Genomic DNA, 21,909 nt, shown 5'->3' on the forward strand with positions numbered 1-21,909 from the left:
GAGATTGCTGAATTATATTATAGAGTAAGACTTTAAAAGGCTATTGCTAAGTCGCTGAGTCACCAATCAATCTTGCCAGACAGTGCATTGTAAGCTTTTGGTCTAGCACAATAGAAAAAGCTTTGACGTAGTTTCAAGCAATGCTATCAGCACCAGTGAGTAGACAGACAACAGGAAGGATGGATCATGGAGAAATTCAGACAAAAATCAGGAAGTATTTACTGCAACCAGACCAGTTACATTTTAGGGTTTCAGTTGCACCGAAACGCTGACAACTTCCCCCCTACTATGCTGAGGCATTCCTACAGTATGGATTCAGAGAAGGGTGACAACCATTATACACCCCTTTCTGCTGTACAAAATGGTCAGCCTTCGGATACAGGTATGAGTTCTCAATTCAGTTTTCTTAGTTTGAAACATTTCTTCCTTCAACAATAATATTCCAATTCTGAAGTATTTTACATGAACAGATTCCTATGACAAACTGGGAGTCCTACTGTTATGACTCTGTTCTGGATTTCACTGGAATCTTGCATTTGTATAGGAGTTTGCTCGTACAGGACTGTTGGTTTGGTGGTTTTTTTTTTTTTTACTTGTACATAATAAATACCAGAGGGATGGATAGTATTTTTTTCATGTACATGCAGTTTCCTCTTTCTCTAGCTAAAAAATGTTTTTTAACTCTTACCAAGTATCTATTTGCCCTGGAATATGTGATAATCTTGAAGAATAAACAAGTATATTTTTTTGGTAGAATGGGGTTGTTTTGTTTTAGCTGGTGTATGCTTCTTTGAATAGAAAAGCCAAGAAGAAAGAGCAAGCCATTTGGCACCCCATAAATCAACTCTCCCAATTATTATCTTGATTTCCTTACTCACATGTCTGCATTTACAGGTTTTAAACATGTGAATCTTAGTAAAAATATCAGAGACCTGAAAATTAAACATTCCATGATGGCTTCCTCTGCACAAGTTTCAGCAAGATATCTAGAACATAATTTATAGAAATGGTGACTACCTTCTGTCACTGGCTGAAATTAATTGTTCAGCACCTATGCAAGTTAAACTCCTAATCTTGATCCTAATGATTATTACCAATGCTATCTTAAATGCACATGCAGGAAAGACAAAGTCCTTCTGTTTACCCATATCATTCACAGAAAGAACATACAACTACTACTGTAGGGTTGAAACTCTAAAACCTTTTAAAATTTTTATAGTGTCCTGTAAAAGAAACGAGCACAGGTACATGCCTATGTTACACTCAGTCTAAAATGGTTGTCTCCATAACTCCGGAGCACTTGCCACAGAAGACCTGTTAAAATATGATGTGAGTTTTACCAGACATAAAGCTTCTACTGAAGGACTGCAAATTCCAGCTATCTGTTAAAAGTCTGTTTGTCACAGGAACATTCTTAAAAAAGGGAACATCAAAGAGCTATTGCCACAATTTCAAGTCTTTGTTGTAACAGTAATCATCCTGGCCCAAGGACACAAACAAGGCAAAGTTTACAAACAGGAATAATTTATTTAGACAGAGCGTTTAGACACTTGAGCTCTCATCCAGATGCAATTAAACAAAAAGAAGTTTTTGCCTACAAGATTCATCTTGCAACAGGTCTTAATTGCTCTGGTGAAGTGTCAAGTATACAACATGTTGGCTCATAATAATAATAATAATTTTAAAAAAGACTTTTAAAAATAAACCTTAAATTTACAGATATTTTTGTAACTCAGTCTTGAGGGAAATCACTGAAACTTCTAATAAAACTAACTTTGTTCAAATAGGACACCAAGATCGCAATCCACATTTTGTAGAAAAGCTAGTTAAAAGCTATGAGCTGCTCAGCTGAGAGATGTAATGAAAAATATCTTTATTTTCCCACCCTTTTTGTTTTCACAAAGTACTTAGTTGTAAAAACACAGAGATGGCAAAACTAAGTGCTCAAAAATCATGGTGTTTAAAGGCCCTATATGACCTTGCTGGGATATTGCTTTGTTTGTTCTGCCACCCGTGGTTGGGTTATACATTTGCATGCCAATTTTTCCCACAGAGGCTCTGTTCTGCTCTATGCAGAAACAACAGGTTTGGGTTTTTTAAACTTGCTGTCAGTGTCACCCATGTTCTGTTCTGTTTCTTCCTATATTTCCAGCTTGCTTTTTCCTCTTGATCTAGGGTATGTTCATACTTCCTCACACCTTCTTGCCACTCTTGGCTGCACACTTGCACATTTCCCAATTTTTTTTTTTAATTTTATTTTATTATTTTTTATTACTTGTTATTACTTTCCTTCAACACTTTTCCCCTCCAAGTTTGTATTCTCCATTCAGTCTCTCAAGTTTCTGGTTTGTTTTGTTTTTTTTGTTTGTTTTTTTTTTGGCCAAAAAAACCCACCCCTCCAACTTTCTACCTATCTACCTTTAGACAGACAGATTTTTTTTTTTTTTTTTATTAATATTTGTAAAGCTGATGGGGATACCTGTAGGCATTTCAGAAGTATGTAGGAGTCCAAGACATGGTTAGATATGATGAAAATGTCAATCAAAACTTATTAAATGTAGCTGTAGAAAGCATGAAAAGGGGAAAGTAATCTGGAACAAAGTTTTGGAAACCTTTTACTAGACCTAAGTATGCCTTATTAGTTGTATGTTAAATGAAATAAGTCTTTTAGCCTCAGTAGGCCAGCAAGGTCTCAAAGGACACTTAATTATAGGAAAAGGTTAAAATAAAAATACTATTAACAGCAATGAACTCTTTGCCTTTGATAACTGAACTCAGCGCTGGGCAGTAAAGTTGGACTAAAGCTGAATTCAATTTCATCCCACTTTCTCCATGCAGAGTGGATATATTTCTATTACTGCATATCCGTGTCAAGGATTAGGTGCTGCAAGACAGTTTTCTGCCAGCACCGATCTCCCGTTTGCACGGCACTTCCCAGCTGCAATGAGGTTGCAGCTTTTTGCCATATAATATCTAAAGATGGGTTATTTCGGCCTAAAAGGCAGGCCACCACCCTTAGCGGGTTCCAGGGGTCCGGGATGACCCTCCTGCTGCGGGCAGCAGCGTCGAGGGGCTCCCAGCCCCGTGGGGCCGCCCCTCGCCTTCCGCAGGGAGCAGTCACAGCTCGCTTTGGGGGCTGTAAGCGAAAAACAGGAGGTGCGCTTAAAGCGTAAAATTCTAAAGTCTGGTCAAGACCATAAAACCGGAAAACCCCCACCCCCAAAAGCCGGGCCGCCGGAGCCAGGCCGGCTGGAGACGCGCACACCTGCCTGCCTCCTGCCTTCCCCTCGGGCCAGGGAGGGTGCTCAGGGGTTAAGCCCAGTCGGGGGCGGAGGCAGCTCTGCCGGGCTCCGCCGCGCCGCGGGTCTCAATGGGGCCGGCGGGGCTGTGCGGGCCGAGCCCCGGGAGCGGGGCGATGTCGCAGGGTCCGCCGGGCGCGGGGCACCCCAATGACCTGCCCGACCACGCTCCGCGGGTGCGCAGCGCCCTGGCCGAGCTGCGGCGGCGGGCGGAGGCAGAGCCCGCACAGCGCTGGCCGCAGCCGCTCTCCGATGCCTTCCTGGTGCGGTTCCTGCGCGCCAGAGACTTCCACATGGACCTGGCCTGGAGGGTAAAGAGCAGCGGTGGCCGCCCGCGGGGCGGAGGGGGAGGAGGGGGAGGTGGCGTCTCCAGGTGCCTGGGGATCCCCCGCGGTGGATGTCACCGGCCTGCCCCGGCCCGGGACGGGGACGGGGGTAGCAGCCGGACGGGGGCTGTCGCTGGGTATTGGGTGGGCGAGTGAGCTCTGCCCTTCTGGGGTCGGCCGAGGCCAGCCGAGGAGTTTCAGGGTGTAACTTAATTGCTTGTCACGCGTGTCTTCGTCTTGGCACAGAATGAATGCGCTGTCTCACATTCAGCGTGGCTGGTTCTGTGCAGTCTCGATGAGGTAACATAAAAGTTGTGGAAAGGGTGGTATAGTCACTCCCGTATGCAGTAAGTGCGGTAAGGTTACAGCTCCGGTTAGGAAACAGTATCCTTGAAAGGACATCCTTGTCATGATTGTCGGGCTCAGGTTACTGGTTACTAGCAGCGATACAACTACTGTAAAAAAAAAAAAAACAAAACCTATGTGTAAAAACTTGTTTACTCTTGGAGTTTAGTCATTTACACCACTCCTTACAGACTTTGGTAAATCATAGTCCTTTCCTGACTCTTTGTATGGTTTTTTGCCGCAGTGCATGCGTATTTTTAATATCCAAAGGTACAGATTTTTACTTTTTTTTTTCTTTTTTTTTTTTTTTTGGTAAGAAAGACTGGCAACCACTAAATTTTGGAACAGAAAGTATTTCCAAATCTTCCCGGGGCAAAAACTGATTCACAGTGTGCCAATTGGAAGCTGTGTTTCTGTGGAATTTGATGTTGTTTACATAGCGTTGCCCAAGAGACTTCACCTATTAGTTTCTGACTTCTCTGTACTGTAGATTTTCCGAGTTTACTCACCATAAGAGAAGATTGTTTGCATACAGATTTATTGCAGCATTGAGGTATCTAAAAAAAGAATGAGGAATTGAATTAGGCCCTTAATCATAAATAGCTTTAAAAATTAGATTTTTGTTCATTTCATTTGACTCATGAGATTTGTGTTACAGCTTTAAACCTTTCCTCCAGCAGAAGAACTAGGGAGTCAATTCAGATTCCTTCAGCTTTAAACCTTTCCTCCAGCAGAAGAACTAGGGAGTCAATTCAGATTCCTTTGGGTACTCATGGATCTTACTTTTGCTTGAAGTTCATGAGATTCTTTTATATCAGAACTGTGCACTGGCAACTGTAGGACCATGCCTTTTTTTTTCTTTCCCAACAAGAGCCATTTTATTTTCCTGTATTCCCTGGTTCCAAAAAGCAGGGCTTAATGAGGACAATATGGACTACTGATTATCCACTCCTAATTGCATTGCAATTGATTGTTACTGGTAATCCTGTAGACAGGATGGCGACACTTCAGAATGTGGCCCATGCACTTCTGCACTTTGATGTGACTAATTGTTAGGTGCGTTGTAGGTAGGTCTAATATTTGAGAGAATCTAAGTTAGGCTTAGAGATGGCATCTATGAAGTAGCAAGTTTCCTATACTCCTCTTGGAATCAGTCCTCTAGACTGGGGACCTGCTTTGAAAAAATTAAGTCTTTTTAGAATCTTTTCTTTTTTTCTGAGTCTCCACAGACTGCTAAATTTCTGAATTTCCACCCTTTCTTTGAATTAAGAGATTCTGATGTCCAAACCAACCTGTGTAAAAATGTTTCTGCCTAGAATTTCAGTTCTCCAAATGCTGTAGCTATTTGTACTTAATGTTCCACATACTAGCTGAAACATTTTTTCTAGAATACTTCTCTTGCAGCATAGGAAGAATAAAGGAAGCATACCTCCCCCCTCCCCTTTGGCCAAAGTTATTGCAATTGGTAGATCAAGGCCCAAGAGAATTATTGTGCAAAAATCTGTGGTGGTCACAAGATGTATATTCATCTAATCCAAGTCAGACTTCATGCAGAGGTTACATTAGTACTTCAGCCTAGAGAGAGCCTTCCTGCCATCAGTCCGGACAGTGGCTGTTCCCTCCCACCCTGGTCTGATGTTGCCTCTTGGTTTGGAATTCAGGTGGATACAGTCCCTTTTTACCCACTGGGCTCCTGTGTACCTACTGCATAGGACTTGTGGAGCAGCTAAGGGATAATCAAAGTTCATGGCCCTGTCAATGCTTTTAAGCAACGGTTGTCCAGCATCTTAGTACGGGCTTATAATCAGCCTTAAATATAAATCAAGAGTCTGGCAACCAACCAGACTGTTTATTGATGGTTAATAATTGACACAGATTTATCTGATGTCTGTTATCAACATTTGGAAATTCTTCAGAAAAGAATAATCAGGTAATTGTGGCAAGACATTCCATTTCTAAATCGTTTATGGTGATTCATTGCAACAGGAATCTTTTACATTTTTCCAGTGGCAGTTCCAGACTTGCTTTTAACTATTGATATATTTATACCTATCATGCTAGAAGAAATAAATTCATACCTAAATATAAATTCATACCTGAGCTGAGCGATGAGTTAATTTGTGCAGATACATGTAACTCCTGTATATACTGTAAACTAAGAAACAGGGCCACAGGTCTCTATTAACTGTGCTAAAGAAAGGAGTTTATATACCCTTTTTTCAATATACCAGCTATGTCTGTATGTTTCATTTTATTGATATCATTAAACCCACTGTTACTTGGGCCCAGAGAGTGCTGGTGAACAGGGCTGCATCTAGTTGGTGGCCAGTCACCAGTGGTGTCTCCCAGGGATCAGTGTTGGGTCCAGTCCTGTTTAGCATCTTTATTGATGAGGGGATTCAGTCCATCATTAGCAAATTTGCTGATGACACCAAGTTGGGAGGAGCGTCGACCTGCTGGAAGGCAGGAGGGCTCTGCAGAGGGACCTGGATAGGCTGGAGAGTTGGGCTGATTCCAATGGGATGAAGTTCAACAAGGCCAAGTGCAAGGTCCTGCACTTTGGCCACAACAACCCCGTGCAGTGTTACAGGCTGGGCACAGAGTGGCTGGAGAGCAGCCAGGCAGAAAGGGATCTGGGGGTGCTGATTGACAGGAAGCTGAACATGAGCCAGCAGTGTGCCGAGGTGACCAAGAAGGCCAATGGCATCCTGGCCTGGATCAGGAATAGTGTGGCCAGCAGAACAAGGGAAGTGATCCTTCCCCTGTACTCTGTGTTGGTGAGGCCAAACCTTGAGTATTGTGTCCAGTTCTGGGCCCCTCAATTCAGCCCCTCAGACACTGAGGTGCTGGAGCGGGTCCAGAGAAGAGCAACCAGGCTGGTGGAGGGACTTGAGCACAAGTCCTGTGAGGAGAGGCTGAAGGAGCTGGGGTTGTTTAGTCTGGAGAAGAGGAGGCTCAGGAGAGACCTCATCACTCTCTACAACTACCTGAAAGGAGGTTGTAGCTGGGTGGGGGTTGGTCTCTTCTCCCAGGCAACCAGCAGCAGGACAAGAGGCTTAAGCTCTGCCAGGGGAGGTTTAGGTTGGATATTAGAAAGAAGTTCTCTACAGAGAGAGTGATCAGGCATTGGAATGGGCTGCCCAGAGAGGTGGTGGATTCACCATCCCTGGAGGTTTTTAAGATGAAGCTGGATGTGGTACTGAGTGCCATGATCTAGTAATCACAGTGGGGTTGGATCAAGGGTTGGACTTGAGGATCTCGGAGGTCTCTTCCAACCCGGTTAATTCTATGATTCTGTGGTTCTATGATTCTATTAGTGTTATGCAAAATCTGGAGAACTAGCATCTCCTTTCCCCCATAAATGTTTTTGCCTAATGCACTTCATTGTGTCCTTGCATTACATCCCATTACTCTTCTATAGGACTGATTTTCAGTGACTTGAGGATACTGCTTTTCTACTTGAAATGGATCATACTCTGGGGAACAGAATGAAAATCTTTAAGTGCAGTAAAAATACAACATTGAAACTCTATGCCCAGAGTTTTCATAACATACTTTGCTTTTATGGCACTGAAAACTCTCTAAATATCTAGGATCCTTTAGGAGTTCTGGTTGATATAAAGGTAAACAGCAAGACTTAGGGTTTGCTCTGCATTTGACTTACAGTGTGTTGTACTGCAAGTAAGTAACTGGGAATAACTGTACTGTCCAAGAAAGATTGTTTTTCATAGTTCCAAACATACTGATGAACCTTAGGCATTGTCTCTGAGGATTTTCACATCACTCAAACACAAATACTAAGTTTAAATCAGTTACTTGGCTGCATTTCTTCCACCAGTACCAATGGATTCCTCAAAAAGGATGGAAGAGCCCTTATTAAGCTCTCTGGGCTGACTGTTGAGGAAGCATAAATCAGTGCTTCCCTTTGCACTAAGCCAAATATCTCAACTTACACGTGCCAATCTTTTCCCAGTGGCAAAGAGGTAATGCATGTGGAACTGAGAAAGTTCTGTATAAAATTATTTTCAATTTTTTCTCTGCATATACCATATGTTTAAATTCTGAGTGTATTTATATACATACATATAAAAAGAAATATAAAATATATATGCACAGAGGTGTGGGTGTATATATATATTTATATATTTATATATATATGTTTATATTCTGAAGTTTAAGCTGTGGTTTTTCCTGCAAAGAATGCTAATAGAATTTTTTTTCCCAAAGCATCGTGCGCGTTGGTACAACTGCTGACAGAGGCTTAATTCTGTCTAACATCCTTGTAATAAATATATAGTTATTAATCAAGAAAAAAAATTAATTTACATATACAGATGCATTGGTTTCTCTAGCAAGCGCATTGTTTTCTAGTTCTCTTGCTTCTAAGCAAAGTACTAAGTTCATTTTTTTTTTTTGTAGCACATGAATTTTGGTTTAATTAGTAACTTTATAATCTCTGATGTTCAGAAATCTGGAACTATCCCCAACAGACATCAGGAAAAAAAAACTCTTAATTAATGCCTAACTCCAGTCTGGAGTTTTTCATCCAGCTTTACCCATTTATCAAGTTATCTTACATCTATTTTCAGATGCTGAGCAGATGCAAAGTAGGTTATTCAGTTTGTAAACACATATAATTATACATTGTGATGTTTTCCTTGTGTTGCAAGTACCTAAGCCATTTTTTATGCTAGATAATGAATGTGCTTGTTTTTCCTGACACTAGGTTGTTCTATTTATATCCAGACTGTTTGTTATACATAAAATTTATGTTCTTCTTGATGTCTTTACTGAAAAAAAGAATTAAATATTTCTCATTAATTTTTGTGTTTAAATAGTATGAGACTAGAAAACCTGTAAGTACCCACTGCTAGTTTTTTAATTCTGTGACATGTTTGAGGATTACTCATTTAAGTAGCTGTGTGTGATCTTAGTATGTCCAGCTCCTAAAAAAAGGATTGTTTACATAAATAAAAATTTACAGAACCTCTCCAAAACTGGTTGTAGATGCTGTGGAAGATTATCTAATGCTAACCTTTACTTCAGCTCTAAATCATTTCAGGTAGTTAGATGAGGTTTTCAAAATCTGAGAAGTCTTCAGCACTTCTTGATTTTCTGGCCAAGTGAAGTATGATTGAAGCTTAAACATGTTATATGTCTGAAAGATGCACCACTTGTTCATGTCATGGAAAGTGTCAGATCAGAAGTATTCCAACTATATATTTACTCCTTAGCGGATGCGCCAGTAAGTAAATTATGTCTCCTATATGATCTTGAGTGTGTCACAAGCTGCAAACACTACTCTCTTTCTTCAAAGGTCCAGAACTTAAATCCTTTTTGTTTCCAACTTGGTAAATGTAAATATTCCTGAAAATGAGAAACTAACTGTACTGACAAGATGGGATTATTTAGGGTATTAAATGACTGTATCATTTTTATTCTCAGCTTAGTTTTGGCAGGCAGCTATTCAAAGGGGTATTTAAAATATGTAATTAAAATATGTAATTGTTAATTACATTCATTAAGTTGTCGTACCAGAGATTTTAGAAGAAAGGTAAGAAATGACAAAGCTACAGATATTTGCCTAGTTGTTTTGTATTGTTGGGTTTGTATTTTGCTGCTTTTTAAGTGTCTGTTATGGAAAAATGTGGACAAGAGCATATGTTGACAGTGCTGTCTGGTTGGCACAAAGCAGCTGGAATTGCTCAAGCAGTGTCCTTTGTAGACAGTCATGCACTAGAAGAGTGAGATAATAAGAGTACCTCATCAAACCTATTTTTGCAATTATAGTGAATTTCCCTTCCACAAATTAACTTACTTTTCCTACTCCCCAACCCACCTTGCCTTTTTCCTTTGCGTGTTAGTTTTTAATTTGGCCTAGGCTAGAACTGATTTAATGCAGTCAAAAGGCTTCTAGTAAAATTCTCATAATGGTTAAATATTTCTTTCTGTGATGTATAATTTAGGATGAGGCTTTTATCCACTTCTTCACTGCCAAATCAAGTCAGATATTAACATGGCAGATGAACTTTTTCATTTTATTTTATACCTAAATACATATTTATTTGTGCTATTTCCATAAAGGATATAGCTAATTTCTGATCAGTATGTCATGTATTTGTAAGTACTGATAAACAATAACATTTTGGAAATAGTTTCCTCATGATAATTCATTTGAGAGACCTTCAAAATCATTCAAGACCTCAATCTGAGCAGAAGAAAAGGTATGTTTTATATAAAATGATACAAGAGGCTTGGAAGTAGAGGAAAGGGTAAGAAATAAGACTAATTAGCTGACATGCTATGAGGTAGAGAATGGTGAGTCTCAGGTCTCCCTCTAAGAGCCTGTAGGTAACCATCAGCATAGCTGATGCTGTGATTTTCCAAGGGATGAAGTCAATTCTACTGAAATTCCTTTGACCATTCTGCCAATGAAATGCTGAAGAAATTTATACTTTTGCATAGATACAAGGAATGTGTAGTTTATTTAAGGTTATGTTCTATTATATTCTATTATTAGTTGTAGCTGACAGCTCTTTTAACTGTAATATTTATATTGCAAAATATGGAGTAATTGATAACAGGATAAAAATTAGTTTCTGTTAGTGCTAATTAAAAGAAATACAAGACTGTTGTTTGATGCTCTCAGTGGCTACCTTTAAGATTTAAACCTACATTTCAGTTTGTTTTGAAATGAGGTGCTGAAAAATTCTGATTCTCTTAGCTCCTTTGAAACTCTTGGGTTAAAACTCTAAGCTGTAGCTATTGAGGAAATTAATATAAAACCTAAATGATTTGCTGTAGCTATCCTTCTGCTCTCCAAATTCACTGCTAGAGAACTTAGCATAAGTGATAGAACAGAGGCAAAATTTAGTTGATGAACTGAGAGGAAACTTTTCAGAAGACAGTCTTGCATATTTTCCTACCTACCTAAGCAAATATCCTAAATAAATTTTAGTTGCAGGGCAGAGCAGTTCATTTTCCCCACCAGCACTTAATTAATATTAAAGGAAAAACAGTAATTAGATTTGGAAATTAGAACTACTGCATCACCAACTTAGTTTTTCATGATCCATCTCTAAGATGACCTTTCACAGAGCTGCCTGTAATTCCTCTACATAGATGTCACCTCACAAAGGAAAGCCTTTAATTGCCTCTTCCTTGGGGTTAGGCCATTACCTTTCAACACACAGCTCTTCCTGTGCCTTAGAAATACTAGTTATGATGCTGCCTTCCAGACTTCGGAACTAGGGTGATAATGTCCCTGATACCAGACAGGATCTCTATTTTAGCCAAACAGGTTCTCATTGTTTCCACTCTGTGGGAGGAAAATTGTGTAATGTGTAATGGACCCACTACTTTGTTATATTCTGCCATTTCAGATGGGTAGGAGGGACTTCAAAAATGTTTTTGGATATACTAATGATTATACCTGTTTCAAATAGTAAACTAGAATTATTGATGACTGTGTGTACAAAATAAGGGAGGGCAGGGGAGAAGGGAGAGGGTATGTGAGTGAAGGAGAATGTTCCTCTATAAGAGTTTTGCACATTTAAATTCAAAAAATCCTGAATGAATCTGATGCAGTGTCAAACTGAATACCCTAAAGTAACCTGAGTGAGAAAACTGCAATTTAGATGCATTTTACATAGAAACTACAAGCTTATTCTACATCCAGTTTTCTCTTCTGATACAAAATGACAACTCCAGTCCATTAACAATTTGACAGGGTTCTAAATTCAACATAGCAATTTACTCACTTGTTTTATCCAGTATAGCAACTTTCTGTTTCTAGGAGTGATTTGCTTAAAGCATACAATGAAATTATAACCAATGTAAAGAGTTAAACTCAACTGCGACCGCATCTGGAAAACATATTTTTAACTGTGCTCTTCATGCAATAGCTGATGCTTAGCTATCATCCACGTTTATTTATTTCCAGTTATTGAAGAATTATCAGAAGTGGAGAACTGAATGCCCAGAAATAAGTGCAGATTTAAAACCATCTTCTGTTCTTGGTCTTTTGCAAGCTGGCTATCATGGAGTCCTTAGATCAAGGGACCCACATGGAAGCAAAGTTCTAATATACAGAATAGGTGAGTGATAAAATTAGCTGGAACTGTGGTGTTTGTTTGTTTGCTTGCTTTGGGGGTGTGTGTGTGTGTGTGTGTGTGTTGTGGGGTTTTTGTTTTGTTTTTGGTTTTTTATATTATCACAATTTCTGCAGAAAATCAAAAATATTTTATAGTTAAAATGGCAGCTGTTGATAAAATTAGATAATATCAGAATGTCTTAACTAGACAGCTAACATATTGGTGCTCTCTGTTGGAAATGCCATTACATTAATATAGTTACTGAGTTACTGAGCTGTGAGGGTTACATCATTTTGCTTATATTACTGGTACAGCTAAAGTTGTACAATTCTCAAGGGAGAATTTAATTTCATGTGGAATTCTTGTCAGTATCCAAAGAAGTCTTAAAGCTTAAAACTTGTAAGATTATGTGGTTATTTGGGTCTGAGTGTCTCAACAATTATTTGTGTTCATGTAAATTTTCAAAGCCATGGGCTAAGACTGTGGTTATTGGTGCAGATGCAGCACAGAGAGGATGGAACAGAAAAAAAGGTGTATACCTAGTCATATATCAATATTCTGATTAGGTATGGATGAGCAGTTGGACGAGTTTTCAGTGTTTACTTGTAGCCAAAGAGCCTTATCTAAAAATTTAGAAAATGTTTGATGCACTCCCAAAAGTCTTTTTAAAACAGATATTGTTGTGAATGTGATATAGTTATATGAATCAATTGGATATAATATAGTTACATGAATGAATTGGGTTTGATGACCTGTATTCTCAGCTAGCATGACTGAGCTGTTTCTGTCAAAACCTTGTGTTGGAGTCTATAGCCATAGGTGGAACATACTACATTAGGTGATATCTATAGCCATCTACCATTAGGTGATACCATCTACTGAAAAAGCACAAAAGATGAGTGACAGAGCAGGCACACAAAGTAACTTATGTACTGGCAAATCAGTTTATTTCAGGGCTTTTAATGTTGCTGGTTAGTTCTTTTTCCCAAGAAGCACATTAGAAGCAGTAGCAAGGAAAACTACAGGTATATGGGGTATTCTCATGGTAATGCAGGGTAATCTATTTACTCTTCAGGACAATGGGATCCCAGTGTATTTACCGTATACGATGTGTTTCGTGTAAGTCTCATCACGTCTGAACTCGTTGTAAAGGAGATTGAGACTCAGCGGAATGGAGTCAAGGCTATCTTTGATCTTCAGGGCTGGCGATTTGCTCATGCATTTCAAATCAGTCCAGCAGTGGCCAAGAAAATCGCTGCTGTTCTCACAGTAAGTACGACCTACTGCTTTATGCAGCTTCATTGCTGTAACTTCCAATTTTTCATTAGTTCTAAGCTGTAGCAAATTTTTATTCTGCAGGCTTTCTCAGTCTCTGCAGCTTTAAGGAACAAAATCCTAAATCCATTAATAGCCATAGGTTGCTCTTGATTTTACTTAAAGTATGTTCTTCGATAGCAGTAAATGCCCCGTAACTTCTGATATCTTATAAGAACTCCACTGACCTGTTACAACACAAGAATTTCATGACTGTAAGAGTAGACGGTTTTAGAAGGGTTGTGCATCTCTTCTTTTCAATTTCTTTGTGCATTAACTCAACATTCAAAGCTTTTATTCCTGAGACTCAGACAATATAATAAATAGCATGCACTGAGTAGTTAAGAGCAAGGCATTACTAACTTGTTACCAGTATCAATGATGCTATACAATCTTCCATTTGCTACCAACAGAATGCATAATGTTTATGTTCTGCTTGCTTTTTGCCCCCAGCATGAGAATTGTTTTGTGCAAATCACTGCTACCTCACTTCCTATTTTTCATAAAAATTCTAGGGACTTTAATTTCTTTAAGGCTTACGTCTTTCTGCCAAATTCAGCTGAATTTCATCTCTAGATTTGAGAGGAAAAAAAAGAATGAAAGAAAAAAGAGGGGGACAGAGAATCGACAGGCAAGCTACAGTGTAGTTCTGTAATCCCATTTTCCTTCAGAAGTTAGGTTGAAAGTCAGATATAATAAAACTGTTAGCCTGTGATGTGGAAATGAGCCAGGGAGAAAATCTCTTGCTCTGATTTGGTAAGGTTCATATCTGAGGTTAAACCAAAGCTTAGTCATTGAACTAATATCATCAGAATTTCAGCTGTTCTTCCTTTTTGGTACCTACTGTAAAACTTCAGTGAAACGGTTACGTATTCAAAACTTTTCACATCTAGAATAAGAACTCTTTGTGTTATACAGTCTTGGGCCAGATCTCATGAAAACAGGACTAGTGAGAGTGTTTCAGTTGATTTCTGGGGTAGTAAACCAATTACTAGTATTTTCTTTAACCTTGAAATAGAGCAGAAAGGGAGTAGAATAGGATTTTCAAGTACATCTATATGTTTCAACCCATTACCTCAAAGCAGGAAATTCTTTGAAAGTGATGTTTCCATCCTGACCTGTTTCAGACCAGTTGGATGTTTTGCAAGCTTCTTACTGTTTATTTAGCTATTGAAAAAAATAATCAAAACTTGTGTGTTTCCAGTGATCTTTTCTAAGATGAGAAAGAATTTAACTTTTTTTTCCCCCTGATTCATCACTTTAACTGGATTCATATATTTCACCAAGAGATTGTCTTAGAGTTATTCACTATCATAGATTCATAGAATCATAGATTCATAGATTCATAGAATCATAGAATATGTGGAGTTGGAAGTGACCCATCAGCATCATCAAGTCCAACTACTGGCCCTACAAGACACCACAAGAATCACATTATGGGCCTGAGAGCATTATCCAAACATTTCTTGAACTCAGACAGGCTTGGTGCTGTGACCACTTCCCTGGGGAGCCTGTTCCAGTGCCCAACCACCCTCTGGGTGAATAACTGTTTCCAATATCTAACCTAAACCTCCCCTGACACAGCTTCATGCCATTTTAATGAGTAATGTCGCTGGTCACCAGAGAGAAGAGATCTGTTCCTGCTCCTCTTCTTCCCCTCACAAGGAAGTTGTAGACTGCAATGAGGTCTCCCCCCAGTCTCCTCCAAACTGAACAGACCAAGTGACCTCAGCCCAGCCGCTTCTCATATGGTTTTTCCTCAAGGCTCTTCAACATCTTCATTGCCCTTCTTTGGATGCTCTCTAATAGCTTGATGTCTTTTTATATTGTGGTACCAAAAACTGCACACAGGACTCAGGGTGAGGCTGCAGCAGTGCAGATTAGAGGAAGACAATCACCTCCTTTGACCAGCTGGTAATGCTGTGCTTAATGCACTCTAGGAAATGCTTAATGCCCCCCAGAATATTCTTACAAGTAAATAAGAAACCTTGGGTTTTAACCCTATGTTTTACTCAGGAAATGTGTCTTGCAAATTACTATCCTGTATGAAGAAACAGAAATTAGTAGAAAGGAAATATGTATTAAGGAATGGAAAACATAGTAAGAAGAATAAGTGACGTTATCTTGAAAAATCTGTTATCCCAGGTAAAACAAAATTGTTTCATGAAAAACGTGATAGTAGACTTTAGGTATATGATAGCACATAATAACATGAAGTAAACCTATAATTGGATAGTTTTTAGATCTTTATCATACATTAAAATCTAAAAGAAGTGGCACTTAAGAAACATGTTGGGTTTGAATTTTTTCATCCTTCGAACTACAGTACTAGAGAGGAGAAATGTTTGTGAGAAGTATGATTTTTGTAAGCAGAAAATGTCTGGTTGCAGAGGTAGTATCTGCTGAGATATGAATGGAAGCTGTATTTTCCCCATTGCACAATGGCAGGTTTTGAGCACTGGCATATTCTCTTTTAAATTTCAAATGTCTGAGACTTTTAAATGAATCTTGAATGCAAGTAGAACTATTTCATATTATAAAGAGTTTATAGCAGATAATTTTTAAAATTTTCATTACAACAGTAATTTTGTTGTAAGGCTGAACTTTTGGCTTGGCCAAATTCCCAGTAATTTCAAGGCTTATCTCTAAATTATAAATATCATCAGCTGTGTTGGAAAGGACCTCTGAGATCATCAGGTCCAACCCTTGATCCAACACCACTGTGGTTACTAGACCATGCACTCAGTGCCACATTCAGTCTCATCTTGAAAAACCTCCAGGGATGCAGAATCCACCACCTCCCTGGGCAGCCCATTTCAATGCCTGATTACCCTCTCTGTAAAGAATTTCTTCCTAATATCTAATCTAAATCTCCCCTGGCAGAGCTTAAGACTGTACCCTCTTGTCTTACTGACAGCTGCCTGGGAAAAGAGACCAACCCACACCTGGCTACAACCTCCTCTCAGGTAGTTGTAGAGAGTGATGAGGTCTCCCCTGAGCCTCCTCTTCTCCAGGCTAAACAAACCCAGCTCCCTCAGCCTCTCCTCATAGGACTTGTAAAATTTATTTAACTTAAAGTTAGTATCTTCAGTAGTTTGTATTTATATATACTTACATGTTATCCTCCAGGTTGTGACTTGCCAGTAAAAACACATGCCTAGATACCTTTTTTGTAAATTAGCATCAGAATCCCTGTTATGAAGAACTGTACTTTAGAGAAAAGGCTGAGCACAAGGTTTGTGTATGTCGGGGGTGGACCAATATTTATTTGCTGTTTGGTGGCAGTTTTCTTTTTTTGTTTTGTTTTGTTTTGGTTTTTGTTTGGGTTTTGTTTGTTTGTTTTTGTTTGTTTGTTTTAATAATCAATCTCTCCTCATACTGATTTTTTTCTTTCTAATGGGAGGAACAAGATATGATTTTTTAAAATGTTGTTGTAGCAGTGTAAATTAAGAACACTCCAAAATGCAGAAATTGGCAAGATCAGGAGGAACAGTTTAACCTATATACTAGGCAGTTTTCACAGGCTTGTCCTTAACAATAGAATCTTTTCAGTAATATTTTTTTATGCTGTTTTTCGTGTATTTTAACAGGATTCCTTTCCACTAAAAGTTCGAGGTATCCACTTGATTAATGAGCCTTTATTCTTCTACCCAGTCTTCGCTCTAATTAAGCCTTTTCTCACTGAAAAAATAAAGGAACGGGTGAGTGCACACAAATATTTCTTTCTGCCAAAAAACCCTTATATGACAACCTGTAGCACTTCCCTTAGTATCTGCTACTCTTGAGCTTTGAAGAGCATAAATCATAGTTGTTTGTTAGTGCCATACTGACCTCCAGAATCTAATTGTAAAGCATTTGCAGTTATCAATAACATGAGAGTTGCAAGTGGTGCTGTTACCACCACTCTAAAGACAAAAACCACCGAGACACAGAGAGGTTTAATAATTTGTTTGAGGTTACAAAGCAATTATTCTGCAGAACTAGAAAAAAATAGGTCTTGGATATCCCAGTACTCTCCCTGTAAATGAGAGAGAAAAAATAGCACTGAACAGTGATGTTATGCTCCAAGTCATGCAGAATTAGTAGAAGACAACTGTTTAGCTCTGAAAGACCCCCAGAGGCATTTATGCATCAAAAATAGGTCAGACTGAAGTTTGAAGTTTTTTTCCAAATAGCTTCTTAGTTGTTTTAAATAGTTATGCAGTTATAAATCTGCAAATCTTCCAAATACAAACCAATTTGTATTTGGATGCAAAAGCATGCCAAGGATTCTGGTTTATTGTAGCATGGGAAGAATATTGGGTTTTTCAGCTGGCATAAAAGTGTTGACAGCAGGACTAAGGTAGAAAATAAGCACCCCTGTCTATTGTTATTCCCATTCTTGAAGCCTCCTTTTCTCAGCACATGGACCTTGTATATTTGCAACAGCCACTGCATTCCAGGACAGTAGATACAGATCTTTCTGGTTAGCTGTAATTTACCAGTCCCCTTTTCCTAGCATCTGTGTGCTATGAGAAAGAGGCAGCCTTGTGCAGTCCCTCACTCTCAAAAGATGATAGAAAGAGGGAGTATGTTCCAGCAGCCTGAAGCCCTGGCCCTCCTTTTCTCACATTAACACCTGTGAAAAAAACCCATGTCACCTGATCCAGTTTTGGGCTAGAACTTTAAAAATGGAAAAGAGGGCAGATGGACAGTAAAGGCCTAAACCAAAACAAACCTGGTATCCTAGCTCATTGAGTGGAACAGAAGCAGATTGTCCTGTCTCTTAGCTTAGAATTACAGGTCTGATCTGAAAAAAAAACCAACCCAAAACAACCCAACTCTAAGGGCCAGTTCCCCATACCTTTACAGAAATAATTACTATTCGCTCACTTATCTTACTTCCTAATGAGGAAGTGTTAAAGACAGCTTTTGAATGTATATCCTTATTGTCTTTGTGTAATAATAATTGCAGAAAATTCTTGTCAAGTGTTAATAAGAGGCCTATAATGAGAAGAAATAAAACTACAATATTACAAGGGTTAAAGTGGTTGAGTGGTCCAGGAACTAATTTCAGTTCGTACTGAAACATAAGGCCTAAAATATAGATCCTTTTGAATATCTTTCTTGACACTTGCCTGAATCTACATACTACATAATGTTGTTTTTAAACATGTTGGTTTTAAACTATCTGGCAGGACCAGATAGTATTGGCTAGGAGCCAGACACTGTCCTTTTCCTGGAAATGACTGAAAGGCAAGTACATGATATCATGATTAAACCAATCTCCAGTCTTCCCCGGTTTAGCCATTGGGATGTTGTGTGTACCTTTGTCTAAGTGTTGCTAAACCAGTCTGAAAAAATGTGTAGTTAGTTTTGGCTCCTGTGCTCATAGCTACATATAATACAGTTCTCAAGTTGTAGTCCATCCTTCAGTCTTCCTCCTATCCTCCTATCTTCCAATCTTCATATACTGAGCAGACAGTTTGAGCACCCATGGGAAAATCACAAGGTACTTCCTTAATTTTTTAAGGAGCTAATTATGAACAAGTACACTTGTTAAGTCAAACCAAGCTGATGGCTTCAGCTCTTGAACAGAATTTGTTTGCTGCCTGTTTTCACTCAGTAGTCTAGCATTCATACCCAAGTAAATACTTTTCATATTTTGTTTTAGGTGTTTATGCATGGAAATAACTACATTCAGAGTCTGACCCAACACTTCCCCACCAGCATTCTCCCACCGGAATATGGGGGGGAGGAAGTCTCCTTTGAAGAGCTGGCTAAAGAATGGACTGACTTTATAATGGCATCTGCAGATTATCTTCAGAGCATTTCTCTGGTTGCGCAGAAATAACCTTATTGCAGTATTATATCAATTCTTTAACAGTGAAAGTGGAAATAAGTTGAATATGAAAACATTCATTTGAACTTCAAATTATTGTGAATGAAACCAGTATATCTTTGCAGGGCACTGAATATTATATTGGCTGCACTTTATACTAACTGGAGTCTATCCGTATGTGTGTCTGAAGAGATTAATGAATTCTACATATTTGTAGTACTGTTTGTAATTGATTAACCTGTATGCCAGAAAGTTGAAGAATGCATTGGATATCAGATTGATACTGCTCCTGTTAAGTCTTTGGAGACAACTAATTTGTAATAATGCAGTCCAGAACCTTACACGTAGCTCTTGTATCTTGGCTTGTCAAGACAACAGGATATAAAATGAAGAACGGAATGTGACTAGGGTAGAGTAGTTTGTTGCAGAAGGGACTGCAGGGCTAATTTACAAGGAGCAAAGAGGCTGCCTTTTGGATTGATTCTCAGGGAAAAGGACTATTTTGTTAGTTTGTGTCAAATTGAAAATTAGTCAGCAATAGTAAGACATTTGTGTTAATCTTTGTGCTGCTTGTGCAGCTTCCCCATTTGTTCTAATTAACACAAAGATGTGTTAACATAAATTTTCTAGTTTTCTAAAGGAAGCTGGGAAAAACACCATATACCTGTTCTTCAAATGACAATATGAATCAGGAGGAGGAACTGGTAAGAGAGCCCAAACAAAGTTGAAAATTTTATTTCAAAGTGATATTGCGTATGGACAATGATAAGCAACTCGGATGATCAGCTTTAATTCTTACTGTAGATTACTACAGAAGTCAAGAGCTTTCAGCTTGTTTGCCTTATCTGTTCGTTTCAGAGGGTGAAGTATGTTACTCTTTGTGGATCTGAACTTTAGAAATACCTGTTAGATATTTAAGGGTGCTTTGAGGTCACTTTGAACCTCAGCATAGGAGATGCTGAGTGTCTTCATTTTATTTTTCCATAGGGGTAATGAAAAAAATCTCTATATACTTACTGGAAACCAGTTTCTGTTTTGTTTTGGTTTTCTAAGGGACATTATTGAGATATGAACACTGATGTAAAAGCTATCACTCTACATAGCAGTATCCTCCTGCAATCCCCAGTATCTAATGATCTAAAGTATTATTTTACTTTTCACTCAGCTTTTTCTTAAAATCTCTGTTAGTACAACAACTGCTAGAGTTCATTTACCCAGTTTTTAACTCTCTTTTGTAATAAGCCAAGAGATCTTTGCATAAGCACTATGTATTTAAGCATTCCATATGAGTCTTCGTATAAATGAATCTGTAACAAATGCTTTGTTTCTCAGGTAGCTATAAGTTATAACTTCAGTTATTTTGGAATCTTTAGGACATTGGGATTCTATATTCATATATGCTTAGGGGAGAGAAATTGTGCTATCCTATTAAATCTGAAATGTCTTATTTTCCATTATAACTAATACTGCATTACTGTGAAAGTCATTGGAAGCTATTTAATAGCTAGAGGAATATCTATGAAAGACACATTAGAGTAATCACTGATTGTAGTTTCTTCTGCTGTGATAAGGTCAGTGCCAGAAATTCTTTAAAAACTGACAAAAGCTTCTTAGGGTTTTTTCTTCCAATTCCCTGATTTTCTCAAGTGTGTTTTTCATTCTTCTCTTTCACAGTATATTTGATATGGAGCCTAAATTTGAATAAACCTTTTCCAGATACTTTTTCATAGGATAATATATTTCATATATCTTTCTTTTTTTTCTCAGATTGAACTATTTTGTGATAAAAGAATCTCCTTTAATAGAGGAGTTTGGTGAACTGCTAATTCTTCTTTATAAGAAAATAAACTAAGTAGTCAGGCATCTGGCAATTGTTCAAGTGTGTATCTGAAGTTCCAAATAATTTGCCAACTGGAGAACTGAAGCTATTGTCTTAATTTTACAGTCCTTCAATTTTAATCCTTGAATGTAAACTGCACAAAGCAATGAGCCATGTTTCAGTGAACAGGAAAATTTAAACTTTTCCCATGAAACCAATCTCTGATTGTTGCTGGTTTATGTAGCAGAGACCTCATTTGATTGCATATGTATGTGCCCATGCATATGTAGCTGGTTTTTAGTTTTTATAATCTTTATTTGGACTACACCAGCTCTGTGGATATAAACTTCTAAATGTCTTGAAAAATATCCTAAATCTGTTGTTAAGTGGTAGCGTGTTTGCATAACACAACAGTTAGAGGTCTGAGTGCAGTTACTTTTCCATAAACTTAATTATTTTTTAATGTTTACATATTATATAGAATGTAGGAACTCTAATTGCACTTGCTGCTAATAGTAATGACACAAGATAATTGTAACATTTGCATAATTAATGGAGGAGGTATTAGTATGATCCATGGTGATGTGGCAGCTTTGAGCAGCAGTAAAAAAAAAACAAAGATCCCTAAGTGTGTTATTCTTCAAAACCATCGGAAGTGCCTCTAAAAAAAGAAAGTTCCTGTTAAACGATGCAAACGTAATTTACTACTGACTGTAAGCATCACGTGATGCTCAATGTTTTTAATTATTTTTTACATGTTGACGCCATTTTAATTAATAAACAATTTCTGCTCGGACTGCCCTCCTGTGTCACTGTTTGGCGGTGCAAGCGTCCCTTTGCCGGGGCGCAGAGAAGGAAGGGACCGAGGGCAGCACCGAGGGCATCACCGAGG

General features: G+C 38.5%; 2 protein-coding genes across 2 annotated transcripts in view; both read left to right on the forward strand.

Annotated features, from left to right (window-relative positions):
- Positions 1 to 21,909, forward strand: part of LOC126647092 (aspartyl/asparaginyl beta-hydroxylase-like) — a 724,697-nt gene that overhangs the window by 167,975 nt on the left and 534,813 nt on the right. The gene's annotated exons all lie outside the window — the stretch shown is intronic.
- Positions 3,367 to 21,813, forward strand: TTPA (alpha tocopherol transfer protein). Its single transcript, XM_050329088.1, has 5 exons — positions 3,367 to 3,610; positions 11,913 to 12,066; positions 13,139 to 13,332; positions 16,968 to 17,078; positions 19,031 to 21,813. The coding sequence occupies exons 1-5, from the start codon at positions 3,371 to 3,373 to the stop codon at positions 19,208 to 19,210; spliced, it is 879 nt and encodes a 292-aa protein (XP_050185045.1). The 5' UTR covers positions 3,367 to 3,370; the 3' UTR covers positions 19,211 to 21,813.

This window comes from Myiozetetes cayanensis, unplaced genomic scaffold (genome assembly GCF_022539395.1).
Source record: "Myiozetetes cayanensis isolate MyiCay16 unplaced genomic scaffold, myiCay2020 scf1, whole genome shotgun sequence".
Taxonomy (NCBI): Eukaryota; Metazoa; Chordata; class Aves; order Passeriformes; family Tyrannidae; genus Myiozetetes; species Myiozetetes cayanensis.